Below are 21,176 nucleotides of genomic sequence, written 5' to 3' on the forward strand. Positions count from 1 at the left end.
AATCATTTGCCATTTCAAGTTCATTTTCCACTGCCATGAGATGCCTCTTAGGCTTGTATCCTGTGATTGCCTGTACCCCCTGCCAAGCTCTCCTAGTATCATTTCTAAAAAAGTTCTCTAATTTTCGTTTATATGCTGCTTTACAGTCCCTGATCATACCTTTTATGTTTTTCTGCACAGTCCTTTTCTCTTCTCTATTTCCTCCCAATTTGAACAGTCGCTTTTTTTGGTTAAGAAGTTGTTTTAATTCTGGAGTTACCCAGGGCTTGTTGTTAGGAAACATCTTAACAGTCTTTTTGGGAATGATTGCGTCCTCGCAGAATGTTATGTACCCCGAGATAGCAAGCGCCGCGTCGTTGACGTTTTCGGTCCCGTCGGTCACTATGTTCCAATCCGTGCGCTCTAAGCAATCTCGCAGTGCCTCGGATGCGGCAGCAGTCCAGCTCTTAACCTCCACCTTTCTGACTTTCTCACGCCGCAGCCTAGACACATACGCGGGCCTCAGTTTGACCATGTTGTGATCTGAGTTTCCTAAGCCGGGCAGTGCTTTAGAGTAAAAGGCGTCCTGGATATTTCCATAGCACTGATCGAGGCAGGCTGTGCCGCGGGTGGGACAAGTGACATATTGCTGGTATGCGGGTAAGTGCTCCTTTAGGCTACAAGAATTAAAATCTCCCATCACAAAGTTAGCAGAATCTGGAGCCTCTGACTCCGACAGAGCTAAAAGTTCATGGATAGTAGAAGCAGCAGCTTGTGTATCGGCAGAGGGTGCGATATACACAACAAAAAGTCTGATTTGGTGTATCTCTCTGGGCAAGTGATAGGGCCTTAAGCTGAGCGCTAGTAGTTCAATGTCCTTTGTGCAAACTTCGTGTTTTATTGTAATATGAGCAGGGTAACAGTACTTACTATTAATATATACACACACACCTCCACCCTGGCTTTTTCCAGAATTTTGGTTGCGGTCCATCCTCACCAGCGTGAAACCTTCCAGGTCGGCTGCAGAATCAGGGTCCGCCCCCGTAAGCCAACTCTCTGTCAGGCAGATAAGGCAAGAATGCCGGTAGTCCGAGAGGTACTGAGTGCAGGCCCGCAACTCATCCACTTTGTTCCGTAGGCTTTGGACATTACCGAGCATGACAGTTGGAAGAGATTGTCTATAGGGTTGCCTTTTAATCCGCTCCCGGATTCCTCCTTTCCTCCCGCGTTTCCTTGTTTTGGCGTTGTTGCCTCTGACACATTCGGGTGGTAACAGCGACGTGTCTTTGAAGCAAAGACGGGTTGAAGGGAGTCCGATATTTAACAGAAAGTCCCGGGTGTAAGTGATCCGAGCCGTCTGGCCGGTGTACGTCTTAATGTTGTGGCCGACGACATGTTGGATAAGGTCGGCCAACAAAGTGAGGATCAGCATAAAAATTACTTGGTTCGGCCTCATAGTGTGGGCCAACACGTTATTGGTGTATGGCTTAATTAATCCGCAAAGTTACGGCGTCTAAAAACATACATTAAAACAAAACAAACAAACGCAGGTTGGAGACGTGCAGGGACCGTGTCTCTCTCTCTCTCTCTCTCTCTCTCTCTCTCTAAAGCAATGATTTATGTATATTTCAGTTTCATCTGCTGAAGACCAGAGTCAGTACGCCGTAACAGAGGAAAAAACTTCAATCTGATATTACAGAGTTAATTCTGTCCACATGTTTGAATGTTCTGTCAGCATTTATTTGTCCTTTAACATGGTTTGAAAATATTGTAGTTCGTTCTTCTTTATATAAGCTTTATATTTGTCATAACCTTGTGTTGTTAGTCTGTTAGTGAAAGCTTGACAATGATACTGTTGCTTGTTCTAGTTCGCTTGTTTAAGTAATATTAATCATACATAACATAGTTTTATTCTGTATCAATAACTGTTGAAATTATTAAAATTTATTTTAATTAATTTGTAAACCAACTATTTCAAAAACAATGTCTTAAAGTTTCAGTCATAATTTAATAATACATCTTTATATATCTAATGTCTGTAATTAAATCATTTGAAAGAATTTCATCATTCAAATTCTTTGTTGACAGTTTCCCTTTAAAGACACTCCGGGACAAAGACAATACATGTATTTGACAGCAGTTTATAACTCACTCAAACACTCAGAAAGAGTTGAGCCAGCAATACTTGCCTCTGATCAAGACTATAATCAAATTACTTTAAATAATTTAAGGTTTTTTTTTTTTTTTGGCTTGACTAAGAGACTAAAAGAGAAGCATTGCGTAAAATGATATAGTAATTCTATTTTTAATTTAATTTTTTTATTTTTTTATTTTATTTATCCAGGTAAACTGTGAGAACCACTTCTCATTTACAAACATGACCTGGCCAAGAGGCTACAGGAATAAATAGAAACATACTGTACAACTCTACACAGTCACACGCATGACACATAGAACAAGCAATTGAATTAAAAAAGGGTAGACAACTAAGAAAAAAAGAATAAAAAGTGTCATAATGGTTTCATTATGAAGCTCATAATAGATGTTACTCACAGTGGAAATCTGATCTGTGGTTTGTGTTTGGTGGAGGAAGATGTGAACGTTGACATGATCACGTCTGTAAATCCCAGCATTACTGGAGCACAAGTTTCACATCATCATCATCATCATCTTATTCCTCTACAGGATCAACAATAGTGTTGAGAGTATTTCTCAGAAGAGTTTCTGCTACTGTAAAACAAAGCTGATTATGCAGAAAAACAATATTCAAAGCTAAATGTTGAAAGTGTTTTGAACTTACATTAGCTGAAGATCAAAGCCAATATGCTGTTAGAGTGAATACATATAATCTTAAAGAAAAGTTTGTAACTTGTTCATCTACTAAACCTGATGCTCAACAGCATAAACACAGAAGGACGGATCATAGCTTTTACTTTGGTATGAGAAAACAGTGTACGATCAAAGCTCTTCTGCAGATAATATGTGTGGCTCTTAAAAGAGCCTTTGTGTGTTGTGTTGAGCTGAGCTCGCTCTACTTCGAGCTGGTGTATTTGGTCACCGCCTTTGTGCCCTCAGACACGGCGTGTTTGGCCAGCTCTCCGGGCAGCAGCAGACGCACGGCGGTCTGGATCTCTCTCGATGTGATGGTGGAGCGCTTGTTGTAGTGAGCGAGACGAGACGCTTCACCGGCGATGCGCTCGAAGATGTCGTTGACGAAAGAGTTCATGATTCCCATCGCCTTGGAGGAGATCCCGGTGTCGGGATGAACCTGCTTCAGGACTTTGTACACGTAGATCGCGTAGCTCTCCTTCCTGGACTTTCTGCGCTTCTTCCCGCCCTTGCCGGCGGTTTTAGTGACGGCCTTCTTCGAGCCCTTCTTGGGTGCGGACTTCGCTGGTTCAGGCATAATGCTTCAGTCAGAGAAACTCAATAAAGCTGAATCACTGCAGGCGGGTTTTATGCGCTGCTTTATGCTAATTTCAAAAGGGAAGAACGAGGCTCTGTGATTGTGAGTCTTTAACCCATAGAGTGACCTCATTGGCCACATTACACATTCACTGACTTGTAGGCGGACCAATCAGAAGCTTTAAAATATGAATAGCCCATCTATAAATACCATCCCCCACATCGACTCCATTCCTTTGTTTCATTTTCCCGCATTTTTTTTTCGGAATGAATAAGAAAATGTGCGAATAATTTCAGAAATCTTTAACCAGGTATCTTGTAACACAATGTATTATTACTCAATGTAAACTCCATGAATTAACTATAATTGCACAATACCGTGCTTTGAAAGATGAGTATATTCCCTTGAGACCCATAAACGTTTTGTAGTATTTTTCCATGTCACTGCATTGTTTACAGCATCAGAAACAGCATGAGATAATATAAGAAACAGATTGAAAAATTATATTTTATTCATGTTATGCTGTGTCCAGTTGTTTAAAAAAATTAAATGACAAGAAATTACATGTTTAGGCAAAAACTGGGAAGTTTCAGAATTTGTTTAATCAAACATTGTGCAAATATGATTCTCAGCTGTTATGAAATATATAATATAATGAACTGATATACCATTTTACTTCATGCACTTAATTATGCCTGTAAACATGGCCATAAATGTCATTCCCATTCAACACAATGTATCTAACTGCATCTAATTAGCATATTAATGTGTTCTTGGGGCAACATGATGACAAAAGTGCTCTGCATTCATAGGACAATCGATGTATAATTTCCTTCTCTATACACCTCGTCTCCCAAACCCCATATAGTTTTCCTGAGATGTTGATTTATGACAAACAACTTGAAAACAAGTCTGATTTAAATGAGAATTACAAAATATTAAAATTTTCCATAAGAGTGCTAAATTAATGCCAGTCATTTTTAAAGACTAAGCAGAAGTTGTAGTCATGATAAAACCTCCAAACATTTGTATCTGGGGAAAGCACTGAATTTGACTTTACATGACATCCAGGCTGAAAAACACGTGCTGTGTTAGCAATTCACAAAAATATAAAGTTCACTACAGTGAAGAATAAACTGTATTTTGAAAGACATGCATATACGAATGTAAAAACAATAATAAACTACATAAAAATGTTGCACAATGATAACGAACACTCACAACTCTTTGAAAATGTAGTTTTAACTGCAAAGCACAATCGTGAGAATAACAGTCAAACCAAGCAACGTTAAGTTTATTATTTGTATCTGCTTAATAAATCATTTATAGGTAACGTTTAAGGAAAGCACAATAATTAATATATTAAAAACATATATAATTTCACCACCTCAAACTTGTTCTTTGTGTGTAAATGTGTGTGGCTCTTAAAAGAGCCGTTGTGTTTCAATTCTCCTTCGTGAATCTCTTAACCCCCGAACCCGTACAGAGTGCGTCCCTGTCGCTTCAGCGCGTACACAACATCCATGGCGGTGACGGTCTTTCTCTTGGCGTGTTCAGTGTAAGTCACAGCATCACGAATGACGTTCTCCAGAAACACCTTCAACACACCGCGAGTCTCTTCATAGATCAGGCCAGAAATACGCTTGACGCCGCCACGTCGAGCAAGACGACGAATAGCGGGTTTAGTGATTCCCTGGATATTATCGCGAAGAACCTTTCGGTGACGCTTAGCGCCTCCTTTCCCGAGTCCTTTCCCCTTCCAGACATAACGACAGATACTCTTCAATTGACAGATGAAAGTAAAAGTATTCTGGAAGAGGAATTATAGTCAGCTAGCGGACCTAGTTGAAACCACATTAATGGGCGGTTCTAGTAAACGTCACCAGTTACGCATTACCAAGTCGAGGTCAGTCTTTTGATGTTTGATACTAGTGGAAATAAGTAGAATTTAAGTAATATTAATAACTATAATTTAACTACATAATATATAAAAATCCGTATAAAAAAAAAAATATATATGAAGAGTTCAGATGCAAAAGCCTCTAAATGCCATTTGAAATTCTTATAGAATGATCATTTTTATCAAGCTTGTGTATTTTAAGTTAAATTTAAATATACGGGCTTGATAAAAATGATAATTCTATAAGAATTTCAGATGGCATTTAGAGGCTTTTGCATCTGAACTCTACATATATAACTATAGGGCTTCAGTCATTTTGACTAAATATTAACTAGCATAACACTAAAACCACCGTTCATTTCCTTAAATTTGCTTTTAGATTTGAGTAATACATAAAAACAGCATTTCATAAGACCACCGTGGCATATAAAATTCCGACTTCAAAACACCATGATATGGAAATCATCTTTCACAGAGTTAATGAGGTGGCTCTTAAAAGAGCCTTTAGGTTTGTGTGACTGCTGGGGGTTTAAGCGCGCTCTCCGCGGATGCGGCGGGCCAGCTGGATGTCTTTGGGCATGATGGTGACTCTCTTGGCGTGGATGGCGCACAAGTTGGTGTCCTCGAACAGACCCACTAAATAAGCCTCGCTGGACTCCTGCAGGGCCATGACAGCCGAGCTCTGGAAGCGCAGATCCGTCTTGAAATCTTGAGCGATTTCTCTCACCAGACGCTGGAAGGGCAGTTTGCGAATCAGCAGTTCAGTGGATTTCTGGTAACGGCGAATCTCTCTCAGCGCCACGGTACCGGGCCTGTAACGATGAGGCTTCTTAACGCCACCGGTAGCGGGTGCGCTCTTACGGGCGGCTTTAGTGGCCAGCTGCTTCCTCGGGGCTTTTCCTCCGGTGGACTTACGAGCGGTTTGCTTGGTTCTTGCCATTATTTAAAAGTGTTTTGATGCTGATTTAAACAAGACTGAGTAGTGCAGTCGAACACAGCGCGTATTTAAGACCAGGGCTGCCATGCGCTCATTGGATGGCTTTGCTTCAGAGGCATTCGATTGGTTATTGTTTGGCATCTGTAAATGACAGTTGGCCAATGGCTGTTTTCAAACAAGTGACGTCAGTTTGTGGTTCCCGCCCAAACGTACTTTGCTTTTTCTGTGTATCCACGAAAATAAATTAGGTGAAATCAGTTTTAAATTTGTAAACCAAAATAGGTGATTATTAATGTTTCTTAAAAACTAATTGGACGTACAGTTTGACTTGTGAAAATAATTTAGTACAAAAAAAGTACAGATACTTATATCATCACAATATATATAACATTTATTTTTTATATCAGCTTAAATATTTTTAGCAATGCCAATAAAACTACATTTTCATAATGCCATCATTAAACCATCACAATGTGTAGTGGTTAGTTAGAAAATGCTTTACTTAAAAAAAAAATATATATATATATATATATATATATATATATAGAAATACACATGGTCCCCATATATATATATGGGGACCATGTGTATTTCTATATATATATATAATATATATTTGGGGACCATTTATTTTTGTATGTCAGCATTGTACAATAACTATTCATGGTTACTATTCATTAAAGTCCATTCATATGCATTCTGCAACTTTATTATTTGTTTTATCGAAGGGACTTTAATAGAAAATCAAATAAAAATCAGGTAAATGAAATCACTCTTTCTTGGGGAATTGTGTGGCTCTTAAAAGAGCCTTTGGTCTGAAGAGAAGCTTCGGTCAGTCTACTTGGCCTTCGCGGGCTTCTCGGTCTTCTTGGGCAGCAGCACGGCCTGAATATTGGGCAACACACCACCCTGAGCGATGGTCACGCCACCCAGAAGCTTGTTCAGCTCCTCGTCATTGCGCACCGCGAGCTGCAGGTGTCGAGGGATGATGCGGGTCTTCTTGTTGTCCCGAGCGGCGTTTCCAGCCAACTCCAGGATCTCAGCGGTCAGATACTCGAGCACAGCGGCCAAATACACCGGAGCTCCGGCACCGACTCGCTGGGCATAGTTGCCTTTGCGAAGAAGTCTGTGAACACGGCCGACGGGGAACTGCAGTCCCGCCCTGGAAGAGCGACTCTTGGCCTTAGCGCGAGCCTTTCCACCAGTTTTACCTCTTCCGCTCATTATTAAAATCAGAAACTAAAAGAGATTAGAGAATATCCTGACGAAGTTAACGGAATGAAGAAGCTCAGTGACGGCTCATACTAGCTTTAAACGAGAGTGCCAGTCGCCCATTGGTTTACACTGTGATACGTTTTAAACCAATCACTGCACTTCCCTCAAAAACCCAACCCCCTTTTTGGAACGATCACATGTAGACAGAAGAGATTAAATCAAGTCAAGTCATCCTCATTTATATAGCGCTTTTAACAATGTAGATTGTTTCAAAGCAGCTTTACAGAGATAAACGTATAATGTTTAAACCAGATTGAATCACTGAAATGTTTGATAGAAAATTCAAATAAGTATAGGCTACAACAATGGATATTATACGCTGTTCCTACCAAAAGTGCTACACATTTCACACACTATACTTGTTCACATTGACCAGATCTGATACTGTAGAGTATTATTACCATTAATGTTATATTATAATTGTATCACTGCCATTATTGTTTGTGGGGTTGTTTGAATTGCCACGTTTCTCCAGCATTATGGTTTGTGTGTACTGTTAATCAACATCCTTGAGTCGTACTGTGAGAACTGTTTGCTTTGAAATCTAACAAGCTTTTTGGCAAATTTCAATCAAATTAAAATTATTTACTTGAGTTTTACCAATCCGAAATTTGTTGAGACACATATTTGTCTATTTGATTCCAGAATTACCAAATCATTCAGAAACATGAGTTTTGCTCTTTACTCGGAGTCAGTGGTTGGCTCTGAAAAGAGCCGTTGAGGAACAGACAGTAACGTTAGATTTATTTCTTCTTGGGAGCTGCCTTTTTAGGCTTGGCGGCTTTAGGTTTTGCAGCTTTAGGTTTCGCCGTTTTGGGTTTTGCTGCCTTTGCCTTTTTTGGGCTCTTGGCTGCTTTCTTAGGAGTCGCTGGTTTCTTGGCCTTCTTGGGGCTCTTCGTCGCCTTCTTGGCGGCGGGTTTCTTCACCTTCTTCGGGGATTTCTTAGCGGCGGGCTTCTTCACTGCTGCAGTTTTGGGCTTCTTAGCGGCAGCGGGTTTCTTGGCTGCAGGCTTCTTGGCTTTAGGAGCCGCTTTCTTCGCTGGCTTCTTCTTGGTTTCGGCTTGCTGCTTGTTGAGTTTGAAGGAGCCTGAGGCACCGGTCCCTTTGACCTGAACCAGGGTGCCTTTAGTCACCAGGCTCTTGATGGCGATCTTGACACGGGAGTTGTTCTTCTCCACATCGTATCCACCGGCAGCGAGCGCTTTCTTCAGGGCGGCGAGGGACACACCGCTCCTCTCCTTGGATGCGGACACAGCCTTGACGATGAGCTCGCCGACGCCTGGACCTGCTTTCTTGGCTTTCACAGCGGACTTCTTCTTGGGCGCTTTGGCCGGGGCGGCAGCAGCGGGGGCTGGGGCGGTTTCTGCCATCTCTCTCTCTCTCTGATCGGATCGGAAAAACTCTGTATGGTTTCAACACCGAATGAATAGCGCTCGAGCGGCGCTGCGGTCTTAAATGACACATGAGAACCTCGTAGACTCAACCTGCCCTGCTCGGTGTCTGCTGCTCGCTGACGCTTGTGTTTTCTTCTCTTAGATTTGGGGCAAAATTGGAGCTGTTAAATAGTTTGTCACAATCAAAACTAAGTGAACACCAAGCAGAGGTTCTGGGCTTTCATTAGAGACTAAAAAACGCGAAGAGGAAACGTTACTTTTGCCTTCGTCAGACCAAATCCAAGGCGAGCTTCAGCCGCGGGGAAAAGCCGTGTTCAAATCTGATGGATAGTTTTAACGGAACAGTTGATAAAAGCCTGAACGCGTAATTTGTGTGCTCAGAAAACAGTCTAAACGAGACTTCAATGTAATCAGCATCAGTGATGAGCGTTAGGAGGCTTTCATACAGCTGTTGTATTGGGCAGCTTGAAGCACACGAACATCATCCGGAGTCTCGACTCTGTCTGTGGCCTTTATCTTCGGTTAGCAGATTATCAATATGTTATCTCATTAAACACGTTAAATAAATCGTTGATGTAGGCCAGCATCATATCACGACATAAATATTTTAATTGTAATGAAGAATTTGTGTCTACTGATTCGCCATTCATCTTTTAGGGAACCATGTGAATGGAATTTATTGCTAATTTAAAGAGACAGCACAGGTCATGATTTCCTTTTAACCACTACATGCTAATTCAACAATTGAACTGAAATGATGAGGATAATGGATTAGTGTTGAGTTAACTGGTCTCATCTGGTTTGTTACAGTTTCAACCAAATCACTGCATCTGTCTCCACTCGGATTTGTTCAGACTGTAACGAAACACATTTAATGATGTTAAAACAATTTAAACATTTTGTTTTGCTGCAGGTCTCAGTTTTGTGGAAGTTTATTCAACCTCTTATGCCTAAATTCAGGAGCTTTTCCAATTTGAAAACATCAGGGACTGAGGCCAAAATATGTAACATTAATAGAGATTATTAAATAGTGTAAAATAATATATATATATATATATATATATATATATATATATATATATATATATATATATATATATATATATATAATATATATATGCAAAAGCCTCTAAGTGCAATCTGAAAATTTCTTCTAGAATGATCATTTTTATCAAGCTTGTATATTTAAATTCAGTAATTTCACTTAAATGAAAATTTATAGATTATTAAAAATGATCATTCTAGAAGAAAATTTCTTCTCTGGTGAATACAAAATGGTCAATGTTTATGATAGTCCCTTTATTCATACTATTTGTTTTTATTAATTATTATTTATATTTTGTTATTATGTTACATGTTATTGAGTTATTTAATCATTTGTGTATGTATATTTTACTGCATGATCTATGTTTGATTATTTCCAGATGTACAATCTTTGGTGTCTCTTCTGTGCTGTAACTTAAAATGCTATGGTTTACCTAAATAAATGATCGCCTAAAATGACCATTCATATTGTGTCTTTCTGTCATTTGCACTAAAAACATCCCTGTCTCATGTTAAGGTCCCTAACCCCTCACATAATCATGACACATCGCACTTGCACATTATGTAAGCACCCATCCCAATAACATGGATTATCAATAAGACATTATTAGTGTCCATAAGGAAGTTCAATCCATTGTTGGCCTGACGAGCCGCGGGAAAACCGCTACTCTGAGTGACGCGGTGCCTGAGTTTTAAAATAGTAGTTTTTAACAATCAAGTGCCACCCCAAATAAAAGACTGGCCCAAGCTTTAGTGTGTGTATTTTCCATCATCTATCTTTGACATTTTACCTCTGACCTAGCCGTTACACCAACAATGACATAATGGATAAGTCTGTTTGAACATTTCTTATTAGACCAAAGCATAAGATTTCTGTATATGTTCATTGCTCTTATACCTCTCCTTTCATTCTGCAAGTATCTTCTTTTAACATTCTTTCTCTAAACTCCAATCTTCACAATCTCCGTCTGTTAGATAGAATCTGTTGTCACATTCCTGTAATTAATCTCAGTTAAAACAGATTAGGATCATCCACAAATATGAACAGTTTGAAAAAGTGTCATCAAACTCCTAAAATTAAGAGGCTATTGCTGAACATTTATCAATTTGATTATGTTTAAAAAGTATGCTCCTCTGCCCTGTTTTATTGTACTTCACCATCTCTAAATACAAATACATCAAGGTGCTTTAGATTTGTGGATTATATATATATAGTGATCGTTCTAACCTAAAAGGCTTTATTTTGTGCTTGTTAAAATAATCTTATATTACTGAAAAATTAAACGGAGTTAAAACTTAGCTAATCGTGTTAGTTTTCACCAAAATCAACAATAACGTCAAACAATAACACTCATTTCTTAACCCTTGTGCTGCATTATATATTTTACGACGCTGAGTGCATTAAGGGACAAAAATGTCCACTCTAAACACTGCCATATAAAACTGTTATATATTATTATATTTTTCCACTTTCACTGAGTTAAATCTTTTAACCAGCATCAGTCCTCATCATAACTACCAAATATGTATTTAATTTCAGGATTTTAACCCTTTAAATTCCATGATACCATCAATTACTATAAGAGGGAAAAACACAAAAATATAATTATTTTCCATACACTAAATGCAAAGAGAAAACTTTAGCTTTGGATTATCACAGTCTTGAATATGTCAACGATTAGCGGCAACATTATTTCTGGTGCATTTAAAGATTTTGTGTTATGTCAGATTTTTTTTTTTTTTAATCACACTTAGCTCGTTATGGACCAAAAATGGTGACATATTAAACACTGCCTAAAATATTATATATTATTATTATTATTTTCCACTTTTACTAAGTTAAATCTTTTAACCAGCATCAGTCCTCATCATAACTACCAAATATTTATTTAATTTCAGGATTTAACCCTTTAAATTCCAGTTTTGGTGACGATACCATAAATTTGTATTCATGCGTTTCATCAGGTCCCTTTCCACAGGTGTATAAAATCAAGCACCTAGATTATGAATGCAGACTGCATTGTGCTTGATTAATACACCTGTGGAAAGGGACCTGATGAAACCCATGTATAAGAGGAAAAAACACAAATGTAATTATTTTCCATATACTAAATGCAAAGTGAAAACCTTGGCTTTGGATTATCACAGTCTTGAATATGTCAATGATTAGCAGCAACATTATATTTGGTGCATTTTTATTTTATTTTTGTGCTATGTCAGATTTAACAAAAATAATAATCACACATAGCGCGTTAAGGACAAATTTTGATCCCATTAAAATATCCATTTTTGAACCCATTGTCATAATATCATAATTTCTATTCAAATACCCTGTCATTACCAAGCCTTGGAGTAAAATAATTACTTTTTACTGTTTTCCACCTGTTGGTACCATTTTTCATATAATTGACATACTGCAAACATCTGCAGTATTGCAGACATTTTTCTGATTTCTACTAGGTGACTATAACCTGTGCCTGTCTCCCTATACATCAAAATTTGCTCTAGAAACAAAGCAAAACTACAAGATCACCATGAACATGAATTTGTATTTTTCTAAATTCTATAAACATATCAAACATATACAAAACTTCAAAACAAACAATACGAAATTGGCTCGTATGCAAGCGCCTGGTGGTCGGGCCTCCCCCCATGGGGTCTGGCCGGGCTCAGCCCGAAGGAGCGATGTGGACCCGCCCTCCCGTGGACCCACCCTCCCGTGGACCCACCACCTGCAGGAGAGACTGTAAGGGGCCAGTGCTTTTCTGGAACCACACTCCTTGAGAGAGGATGGACTCTTCACCACTCTGGAGTTGCCCATGGTGAGAGGCGGCGGGCTGGTGTGGGTTTGCTTATAGTCCCCCAGCTCAGCCACCATGTGTTGGAGTTCACTCCGGTGAACGAGAGGGTCGTTTCCCTGCACCTTCGGGTCGGGGATAGGTCTCTCGCTGTTGTGTGTGCCTATGGGCTATACGGCAGTGTAGAGTACCCGGCCTTCTTGGGGACTCTGGGAGTGGTGCTGGAAAGTGCTCCAACTGGTGACTCCGTCGTTCTACTGGGGGACTTCAACGCCCACGTGGGCAGCGACAGTGACACCTGGAGGGCCGTGATTTGGAGGAACGGCCCCCCTGATCTGAACCCTAGTGGTGTTCTGTTATTGGACTTCTGTGCTAGTTACAGCTTGTCCATAACGAACACCATGTTCAAGCATAAGGGTGTCCATCAGTACACATGGCACCAGGACACCCTAGACCGGAGGTCGATGATCGTCTTTGTGGTCGTTTCATCTGACCTCTGGCCGTATGTCTTGGACTGTTACGAACCCATCAAATTATTTATGGATCGGCATAACATATAAAAGACCACAGAGATTCGATGACAGTGTAAATAAATAATTTTAATTAAGTGATACGCCTTAGCGTACGCAGAGCATGGTGGCAAAAATAAACATAACAAAAACAAAAGAAAACCCTGACCCACACTATTCTTCAAAGCAGATGAAACTTGCCTGCCTCCCGTTCAAAACAAAAGACAGAGTTTGTGTGAGTCTTCCGGGTCCTCTTTCTCCTGCTCTCCACTAATCTATACTAAATAATATGCAAAAACCCATCACCAATTACCACCAGCTGTAAAATAAATACAATAAACTAACAAACAATAATCCCATATCGGGATCGTGCTTGTGAAACCAACATTGAACCAAGCTCTAAACAAGTACAAAGGAAGCAGCAGGCCGAGCACGCGTCGGAGCTTGTGCTCCGCCTGCTACCAGGAGCAGATGGGAAGTGAGAGAGAGCTCCCGGACTCCAGACTGGGCGTCTTTAAAGCAGTTGCCCCGCCCACAATCACAGCCGGCGGGACCTCACGTGATCTGTATAGGAAATTAAAAACAGATAGAAATAACCGCACTCAGCAGCAGGTAACCGTGGCCATTTAGCAACGTAACATGGACACTCGGGTGAAGAGAGGGGCGGAGCAGTCAACTGATCACCACCTGGTGGTGAGTTGGATCCGATGGCGGGGGAGGAAGCTGGACAGACTCGGCAGACCCAAATGTACTGTGAGGGTCTGTTGGGAATGTTTGGCCGAATCCCCTGTCAGAGAGATCTTCATCTTCCACCTCCGGCAGAGCTTCGACCAGATCCCGAGGGAGTCTGGAGATATTGAGTCCGAGTGGACCATGTTCTCCACCTTCATTGTCAACGCGGCCACTCGGAGCTGTGGCCATAAGGTCTCTGGTGCCTATCGAGGTGGCATTCCCCGAACCCGGTGGTGGACACCGGAAGTAAGGGATGCCGTAAAGCTGAAGAAGGAGTCCTATCGGGCCTGGCTGGCTTGTGGGACTCCTGAGGCAGCTGACGGATACTGACAGGCCACGCGGACTGCAGCCCGGGTGGTTGTGGAGGCAAAAAATCGGGCTTGGGAGGAGTTCGGTGAGGCCATGGAGAAGGACTACCAGTCGGCCTCAAAGAGATTCTGGCCAACCGTCTGGCGCGAGAGGGAGAAGACCTCGGGGAAGACCTAGGACACGCTGAAGGGACTATGTCTCCCGGCTGGCCTGGGAACGCCTTGGTGTCCCCCCGGAAGAGCTGGAGGAAGTGTCGAGGGAGAAGGAAGTCTGGGCATCCCTAAGTCTGGGCATCCCTGCTTAGACTGCTCCCCCCACGACCCAGCCCCCGGATAAGCGGAAGAAGATGGATGGATGGATGGATGGATGGATGGATATTATGATTTTTGTCACTCGCCTAAACACCATGTATTATATTTAGGCCCTACACACACACTTTTGTCAACGCAGACATACATTGCTCTCAGACATCCACACATACTCAGAAACATCATTTTTAGATAATTGAGCCATTAAAATGCTTCATAACACAGTCAATAGTGCCCCTAGTGGAAACCAGGAAAATAACGTGCATTTCCCCAATAGGGAATACCTATATAGTGACGTCATCTGGTGGAATACACTATATAATGCAAATATAATGCTTTTGCTTCAAAATGAAAGGTTGTTTCAACATAAGTCATGATTCATGTATTAATGACAGCTCGGCTTTAAACAACGTTTTAATGGGCCATTTTTGGTCATTATGGTGCTAGATGTTCCTATTTGATCTACACAGTGTATTATAGATATTATGCAACATGGGCTAACATTTTTTTTATTTATCCAGAAAGTCATAATTTTGCCAAATGACATACCATTTGCATTTAAACAGCCAAAATGGTCAAAGAAATTAAACTGAAAATGACCAAAAATGTCCTAATACAGCAGAAGGGTTATAACCATTGCATCAAAAGTAGTGAAGCAAAACCGTAGCTCTTTTCACAGATAAAATGTGTGGCTCTTAAAAGAGCCTTTGTGTTGTGTGTTGAGCTGAGCTCGCTATAGGCCTACATCTACTAATGCAAACTTTGAAATGTTTTAAAGGCGAAATACAGAGGGACGACGTGTGTACATAGACAGTATAAGAAATGGACAGAGTCATCTCATTGGAACTCAATTGAGGCAAGTGAAGCCCATTTTCAGCGATTTTTTAGGACTTCCGTTCCTGACGCACAGACTCAAACCGAGCTTGACGACGTAGATGTGACGTGAGCAACCCGTCTGTCTTCTAGTGGCTGTGGCATGAGAAATCTGAATCATTCCCTTCCGAATCTTGCAGAGACGGAGAGTGTGAGTAGGAGGTATCCACGAGCTAGGAGCGGGAGAAACTTTTGCTAGGTATTCTGATTCATTATTTTGTCATTTTGCCTCCACGTCTCCCCGATTGCCCGCGAGCTTCTCCTCCTGTCCATACGGTAATCTCTCTACTGTGCGACAGAGAGTCGCGTGGTTATGACGCAATCGTTAGCCTACTTTTACAAAAACTTTTTACGGGGCCATAACGTAAGCTACAAGGTAATGGAGCATTTTATACATTGTCGTGTTTCTTTAGAAATAAATAATGGACAAATGGTGTCTTCAAACGCCTCAGATGTAAAGTTATTCGCTGTCAAAGTGACGCCAAAATGAATGGGAGTCAATGGGACGCTAACAGCAGGTGAAGTTCTGCTACAAGATGGTGGCACGCGGCCGGCTTCAACTTCCGGTCGACTTCCTTCCCGCTTGCGTGTGTATCAGGCGTCTTATTAGGCGACATATATGTATGGAACGCCAAAAGGGTCAAATTTCGCCACTAACGAAACGCCTTTCATTCTCAAAACGCCGGTGTTTACGGCGTTTAAGACGAAAAGACGCCGCAAAGTACGGCGTTCTGTGGTACAAACGCCGCAAATCACGGCGTTTGCAAAGCAAAATCGCCGTCATTATCGCCGTTTTTTTAATCCAGTCCACAACGCCGTTTCTGACGCCGCATCCCCGACACCGGGATCTCCTCCAAGGCGATGGGAATCATGAACTCTTTCGTCAACGACATCTTCGAGCGCATCGCCGGTGAAGCGTCTCGTCTCGCTCACTACAACAAGCGCTCCACCATCACATCGAGAGAGATCCAGACCGCCGTGCGTCTGCTGCTGCCCGGAGAGCTGGCCAAACACGCCGTGTCTGAGGGCACAAAGGCTGTGACCAAATACACCAGCTCGAAGTTATAGGCTATTGCTTTTACAGTAATTAGTTAACTTATTTCCCAAAAAGGGCTACTGGTACATACTAACTATAAATTTATTCAATGTTTGATACACTACCAGTCAAAAGTTTTAGATATTTTAAACAGTAATATTGTGAAATATTTATACAATTTAAAATAAATGTGTTCTATTTGAATATTTAAAAATGTAATTTATTCCTGCCATCAAAGCTGAATTTTCAGCATCATTACTCCAGTCTTTAATGCCACATGATCCTTCAGATATCATTCTAAGATGATTTGATGCTCAAGAAACATTCATGATTATTATCAATGTTAAAAACAATTGTGTACAATTTTGTTTTCACGATTATTTGATGAATAGAAAGTTCAAAACAACAGCAACTATCTGAAATTTTCCAGCACAAAAATAAATAGCATTTTAAAATATATTCAAATAGAAAAGTTTAAATTGTATACATTATAAATTGGGAAACAGTTTAAAATGTATAAATATTTCACAATGAAGCCTTGGTGAGAAGAAGAGAAGAAAAAAAATTTAAATCTTACTGTTCAAAAACCGATGTAATAGTAATATTGTAATATTATTACGTTAGTGTGTAAAAGTTTTTGAACATGCTTTGAACATCATTAAGTCGTTATTTCAACATAATACCTCGTTATTTCGACATAAGTCGTTATTTCGATATAATATCTGTTATTTCGACATAAGTCGTTATTTCGACATAATAAGGATACATTCTAATCTGCATTAAGCCACATTAAGCGTTCTTATAATGGTTTTCAATGAGAGGAAAATGCTTAACGTGTTATTAAACATCAGATTTTTTTGTAGGCCTAGATAGTATAGCCTACTTTATTATGATTTTAGTATCATAATGATTTATAAATGTAGGCACAATTATCCGTGAACTTGATACATTTTGCAGACATGCTTTACCATGCACAAATAAATGCCTTAGTTTGAACTTATGTGTGCTAAATTCAGAATTAATTGAATTTGCAGCAATTTGTACAAATAGAGAGTCTTTAGACATACGCGTTGTAGCCATTAAATAGCCTAAGCGCATTTAGTTTAATATTTGTTACAATATTATAATGTTATTTTTTTCCCCATCTATGTTGATAATGAAAAGTGAACAGCATGAGTAAGATTGGATGCGCAATATATCGGGAGACATGATTTTGACCACTTCATTAAGTTTTGTTTTGTAAGGAAGCCTTTCTTTAAAGTTAATTTCGTTTTGTATAAATTGTATCTTAATTTTAATCAATTTTTCATCAACCAAATTTCATCAAAGCAAATATAGGAGACAATATCATGACATGGACGTGCCCGCGCGGTCACTTGCACTGCACGTTAACTGGAGCGCATCTCATCCTAACTTAACCGAAACGCATATGCCTGACAGACATGAGAAATACATCAAATACACAAAGCTTGAAATGTCTTTAAACGAAATAATTCAAAACGAAAAGAAATAGGCTAGCCTATACTCTCTGATTATGTAATCCATTATGTGCATTTCTGTGCATTTTACTTACCGAAAAAAAAAAGGTTTAACATTTAAATTAGCAAATCCTAAATAAATATAATAAATTAATTACCTTTTATTAATAGGTTTATACTCATAATAGACTATCAAACTCAACTTGATCCACTACACTACACTAACTTATTTCTAAACTAATTTCTAATTAAAAAGAAATATAAGAAGAGTGACCTTACTTTTATCACTTATCTTTTGTCATTTGCAGGAATCTCCTTCACCTGAATAATTGTTCTGTGTATTGTCTTGTAGTAAAGTGCCGGCTTTTTCCTATCTATGGTCTCCTCTCCAGTCTAATTTTATATTTCTTCCCCGACTCCGTGTGAACCTACAACTCCAGTAGCTTAAGTATTGCCTTTCAGTACGCTACGCAGGTGCAGGAACTTAAGAGATTACCACTTCCCACAACATACAATAAAGCAATGTAAATCTATCATTACCATTCACTGTTTTCCTAAAAGTGAGCAAGCAGAGTACAAACTGTGTCTTCAAGTAATGATTAAAAACAGCAAAATGCTGAGCAAAAAAAAAAAAAAAAGAAACAAAAAATAGAAAAGAAACAAGGAAGATAAATATATGAGCTGTAGCCTACATGTTAATGGTTTCAAGAGTTTTCATAATTTCTCTGAAATAAGCCATTGTGTTTATCTTAGGAAATCCCAAAAATCATATTTTTGAGTGACATGGAAAAGTCTTCCATAAGTCTCCATGTAATTTTTATTTTCCAAAGAAGAAAGAAAATGAAATACGGGTGTGGGAGGGACAACATAAAGATCCTATCCCTTTAACCCCTCTGGTACTATTCTGTTCAACAGAGTTGAGTTTGTATATCAAAAATGTACGGTCCTTGCATTATTTTATTCTATGCTTATTTTCCCCACAATAACGTGCTTTTGGGAATATGGACGAAACTTTTGCTGTTGAACTGATTTTTCAACTTAAAAGCATACACCAACAACAGGAGAATGAACTAATATAATTCTAAATATGCAATCGTTGTTTGAGGTTTCAAAATCAAACTGTTGGCTATAGCATTTCTATCAAAGATGTAGCCAAACATTACAGAATAAGTGCAATTAAACATTAGATAAACAATGGTTTGCTCTTGATGTAAAGTGTAACAACAATCGTCAGGCCTCTTGCGCCCTCTGCTGACATATTATAATACATACTATACATAAGTTCATTTTTGTATAATTTTTTTCATGTATTTTTAACGGTGTTGTTGAATAAAACAATATGTTAATAACTTTTGATACTTTATTTGAACCAATTATTATTGCCTCATTTGTTATATGTATTTAAGTCATACTAAATGTTATTGTTCACTTAGATCTATCTTTTTTTTTAACCAAAAATATATATAAATAAATAAAAATAATTGTTACTGACAGCCCTAGTTAAACATTTGAAAATGCACCTACATTGTTTTGCATTTTGCGACAAAGACTTTTTTCCTGTCTTATATTTTGTCATTTTTAATTTCTTGAAAATAATAGGCTATTCAAATACTTTCTTGTCACCTTCCCCTGAAAACAATATTGTGAAGTTTCATGTTGTGTATTCAGCCACATGGTCAACTGTGTTAATTAAAATTCGTACCACCATCAAAAGTAAAAACTCAGAATGACACAGTCCAGAATATTGTGTTTATAGATTATAATTAATGAATGTATCTGTTCAACAAGTTGTTGTTAATAATTGTGTAAATTACATAAAATTGGGCACTTTAAAACACACTGTGTATAATTTGCATAGTCCTCATCTCCAGGAGAAAGTGAGTGAATTATTTTTTAAATATTTTTTTTATTATGTTTGTAAACAATTCAGAGATGACATTAAATGACATACAAAACTGTTGTATACAATACACATGTATCAATGATATATTCAATGTCATCAGAACACAAGAAAATAAAAGAAACAATGAAGAAATATAACAAAGGAAAGATAAGAAAAGTTAGGGAAAAAACAGAGGGTGATATATTAATTTATTGTTGTGGCAACATAGTTCAATGAAGTTGCATCTGTGGTACAAAGTAGCCTACTCAGTGACGTTGGAGTCACACGTTGGAGTCACGTGTCTGTGTTGCGACGTACTTCTCAGCGACGTTGGAGTCACACGTTGGAGTCACGTGTCTGTGTTGCGACGTACTTCTCAGCGACGTTGGAGTCACATGTTGGAGTCACGTGTCTGTGTTGCGACGTACTTCTCAGCGACGTTGGAGTCACATGTTGGAGTCACGTGTCTGTGTTGCGACGTACTTCTCAGCGACGTTGGAGTCACATGTTGGAGTCACGTGTCTGTGTTGCGACGTACTTCTCAGCGACGTTGGAGTCACATGTTGGAGTCACGTGCCTGTGTTGCGACGTACTTCTCAGCGACGTTGGAGTCACATGTTGGAGTCACGTGTCTGTGTTGCGACGTACTTCTCAGCGACGTTGGAGTCACACGTTGGAGTCACGTGTCTGTGTTGCGACGTACTTCTCAGTGACGTTGGAGTCACACGTTGGAGTCACGTGTCTGTGTTGCGACGTACTTCTCAGCGACGTTGGAGTCACATGTTGGAGTCACGTGCCTGTGTTGCGACGTACTTCTCAGCGACGTTGGAGTCACATGTTGGAGTCACGTGCCTGTGTTGCGACGTACTTCTCAGCGACGTTGGAGTCACACGTTGGAGTCACGTGTCTGTGTTGCGACGTACTTCTCAGCGACGTTGGAGTCACATGTTGGAGTCACGTGCCTGTGTTGCGACGTACTTCTCAGCGACGTTGGAGTCACGTGTCTGTGTTGCGACGTACTTCTCAGCGACGTTGGAGTCACATGTTGGAGTCACGTGTCTGTGTTGCGACGTACTTCTCAGCGACGTTGGAGTCACATGTTGGAGTCACGTGCCTGTGTTGCGACGTACGTCTCAGCGACGTTGGAGTCACACGTTGGAGTCACGTGTCTGTGTTGCGACGTACTTCTCAGCGACGTTGGAGTCACATGTTGGAGTCACGTGCCTGTGTTGCGACGTACTTCTCAGCGACGTTGGAGTCACACGTTGGAGTCACGTGCCTGTGTTGCGACGTACTTCTCAGCGACGTTGGAGTCA

The 21,176-nt window shown here is 39.9% G+C and overlaps 6 protein-coding genes across 7 annotated transcripts in view; 1 reads left to right on the forward strand and 5 right to left on the reverse strand.

Moving 5' to 3' along the window:
• LOC309492430 (Fc receptor-like protein 5) overlaps positions 1 to 21,176 on the forward strand; it is an 83,769-nt gene that overhangs the window by 37,136 nt on the left and 25,457 nt on the right. Inside the window, exon 12 of one of the 2 annotated variants that reach the window (XM_082161401.1) lies at positions 1,612 to 2,238. The exons of the other annotated variant lie outside the window; for it this stretch is intronic. Within the exon in view, the coding sequence (XP_082017527.1) occupies positions 1,612 to 1,670 (59 nt within the window). The 3' untranslated portion in view covers positions 1,671 to 2,238. Of the gene's footprint in view, positions 1 to 1,611; positions 2,239 to 21,176 lie in introns of those variants that run through there. 2 annotated transcript variants of the gene reach the window in all.
• Positions 2,966 to 3,414, reverse strand: LOC309492526 (histone H2B-like). The gene has a single exon (XM_082161548.1). The coding sequence runs from the start codon at positions 3,383 to 3,385 to the stop codon at positions 3,011 to 3,013; it is 375 nt and encodes a 124-aa protein (XP_082017674.1). The 5' UTR covers positions 3,386 to 3,414; the 3' UTR covers positions 2,966 to 3,010.
• Positions 3,879 to 5,751, reverse strand: LOC309492940 (histone H4-like; the record flags this gene model as incomplete). The annotated part of the gene is made up of 2 exons (XM_082161975.1): positions 3,879 to 5,165; positions 5,725 to 5,751. 2 exons carry the CDS (start codon positions 5,749 to 5,751, stop codon positions 4,851 to 4,853), a joined length of 342 nt encoding a protein of 113 aa, XP_082018101.1. The 3' UTR covers positions 3,879 to 4,850.
• LOC309492514 (histone H3.2-like) lies at positions 5,795 to 6,249 on the reverse strand. The gene has a single exon (XM_082161537.1). It carries the CDS (start codon positions 6,223 to 6,225, stop codon positions 5,815 to 5,817), a length of 411 nt encoding a protein of 136 aa, XP_082017663.1. The 5' UTR covers positions 6,226 to 6,249; the 3' UTR covers positions 5,795 to 5,814.
• Positions 6,855 to 7,646, reverse strand: LOC309492521 (histone H2A-like). The gene has a single exon (XM_082161543.1). The coding sequence runs from the start codon at positions 7,444 to 7,446 to the stop codon at positions 7,060 to 7,062; it is 387 nt and encodes a 128-aa protein (XP_082017669.1). The 5' UTR covers positions 7,447 to 7,646; the 3' UTR covers positions 6,855 to 7,059.
• LOC309492505 (histone H1-like) lies at positions 8,221 to 9,229 on the reverse strand. The gene has a single exon (XM_082161525.1). It carries the CDS (start codon positions 8,865 to 8,867, stop codon positions 8,241 to 8,243), a length of 627 nt encoding a protein of 208 aa, XP_082017651.1. The 5' UTR covers positions 8,868 to 9,229; the 3' UTR covers positions 8,221 to 8,240.

Source organism: Leuciscus leuciscus (genome assembly GCF_965113295.1).
Source record: "Leuciscus leuciscus genome assembly, chromosome: 2".
In the NCBI taxonomy this organism is placed as follows: domain Eukaryota; kingdom Metazoa; phylum Chordata; class Actinopteri; order Cypriniformes; family Leuciscidae; genus Leuciscus; species Leuciscus leuciscus.

Coding starts and splice junctions, on each gene's coding strand:
- LOC309492521 (XM_082161543.1), bottom strand. CDS start 7,446: ATGAGCGGAAGAGGTAAAACTGGTGGAAAGGCTCGCGCTAAGGCCAAG.
- LOC309492505 (XM_082161525.1), bottom strand. CDS start 8,867: ATGGCAGAAACCGCCCCAGCCCCCGCTGCTGCCGCCCCGGCCAAAGCG.
- LOC309492514 (XM_082161537.1), bottom strand. CDS start 6,225: ATGGCAAGAACCAAGCAAACCGCTCGTAAGTCCACCGGAGGAAAAGCC.
- LOC309492526 (XM_082161548.1), bottom strand. CDS start 3,385: ATGCCTGAACCAGCGAAGTCCGCACCCAAGAAGGGCTCGAAGAAGGCC.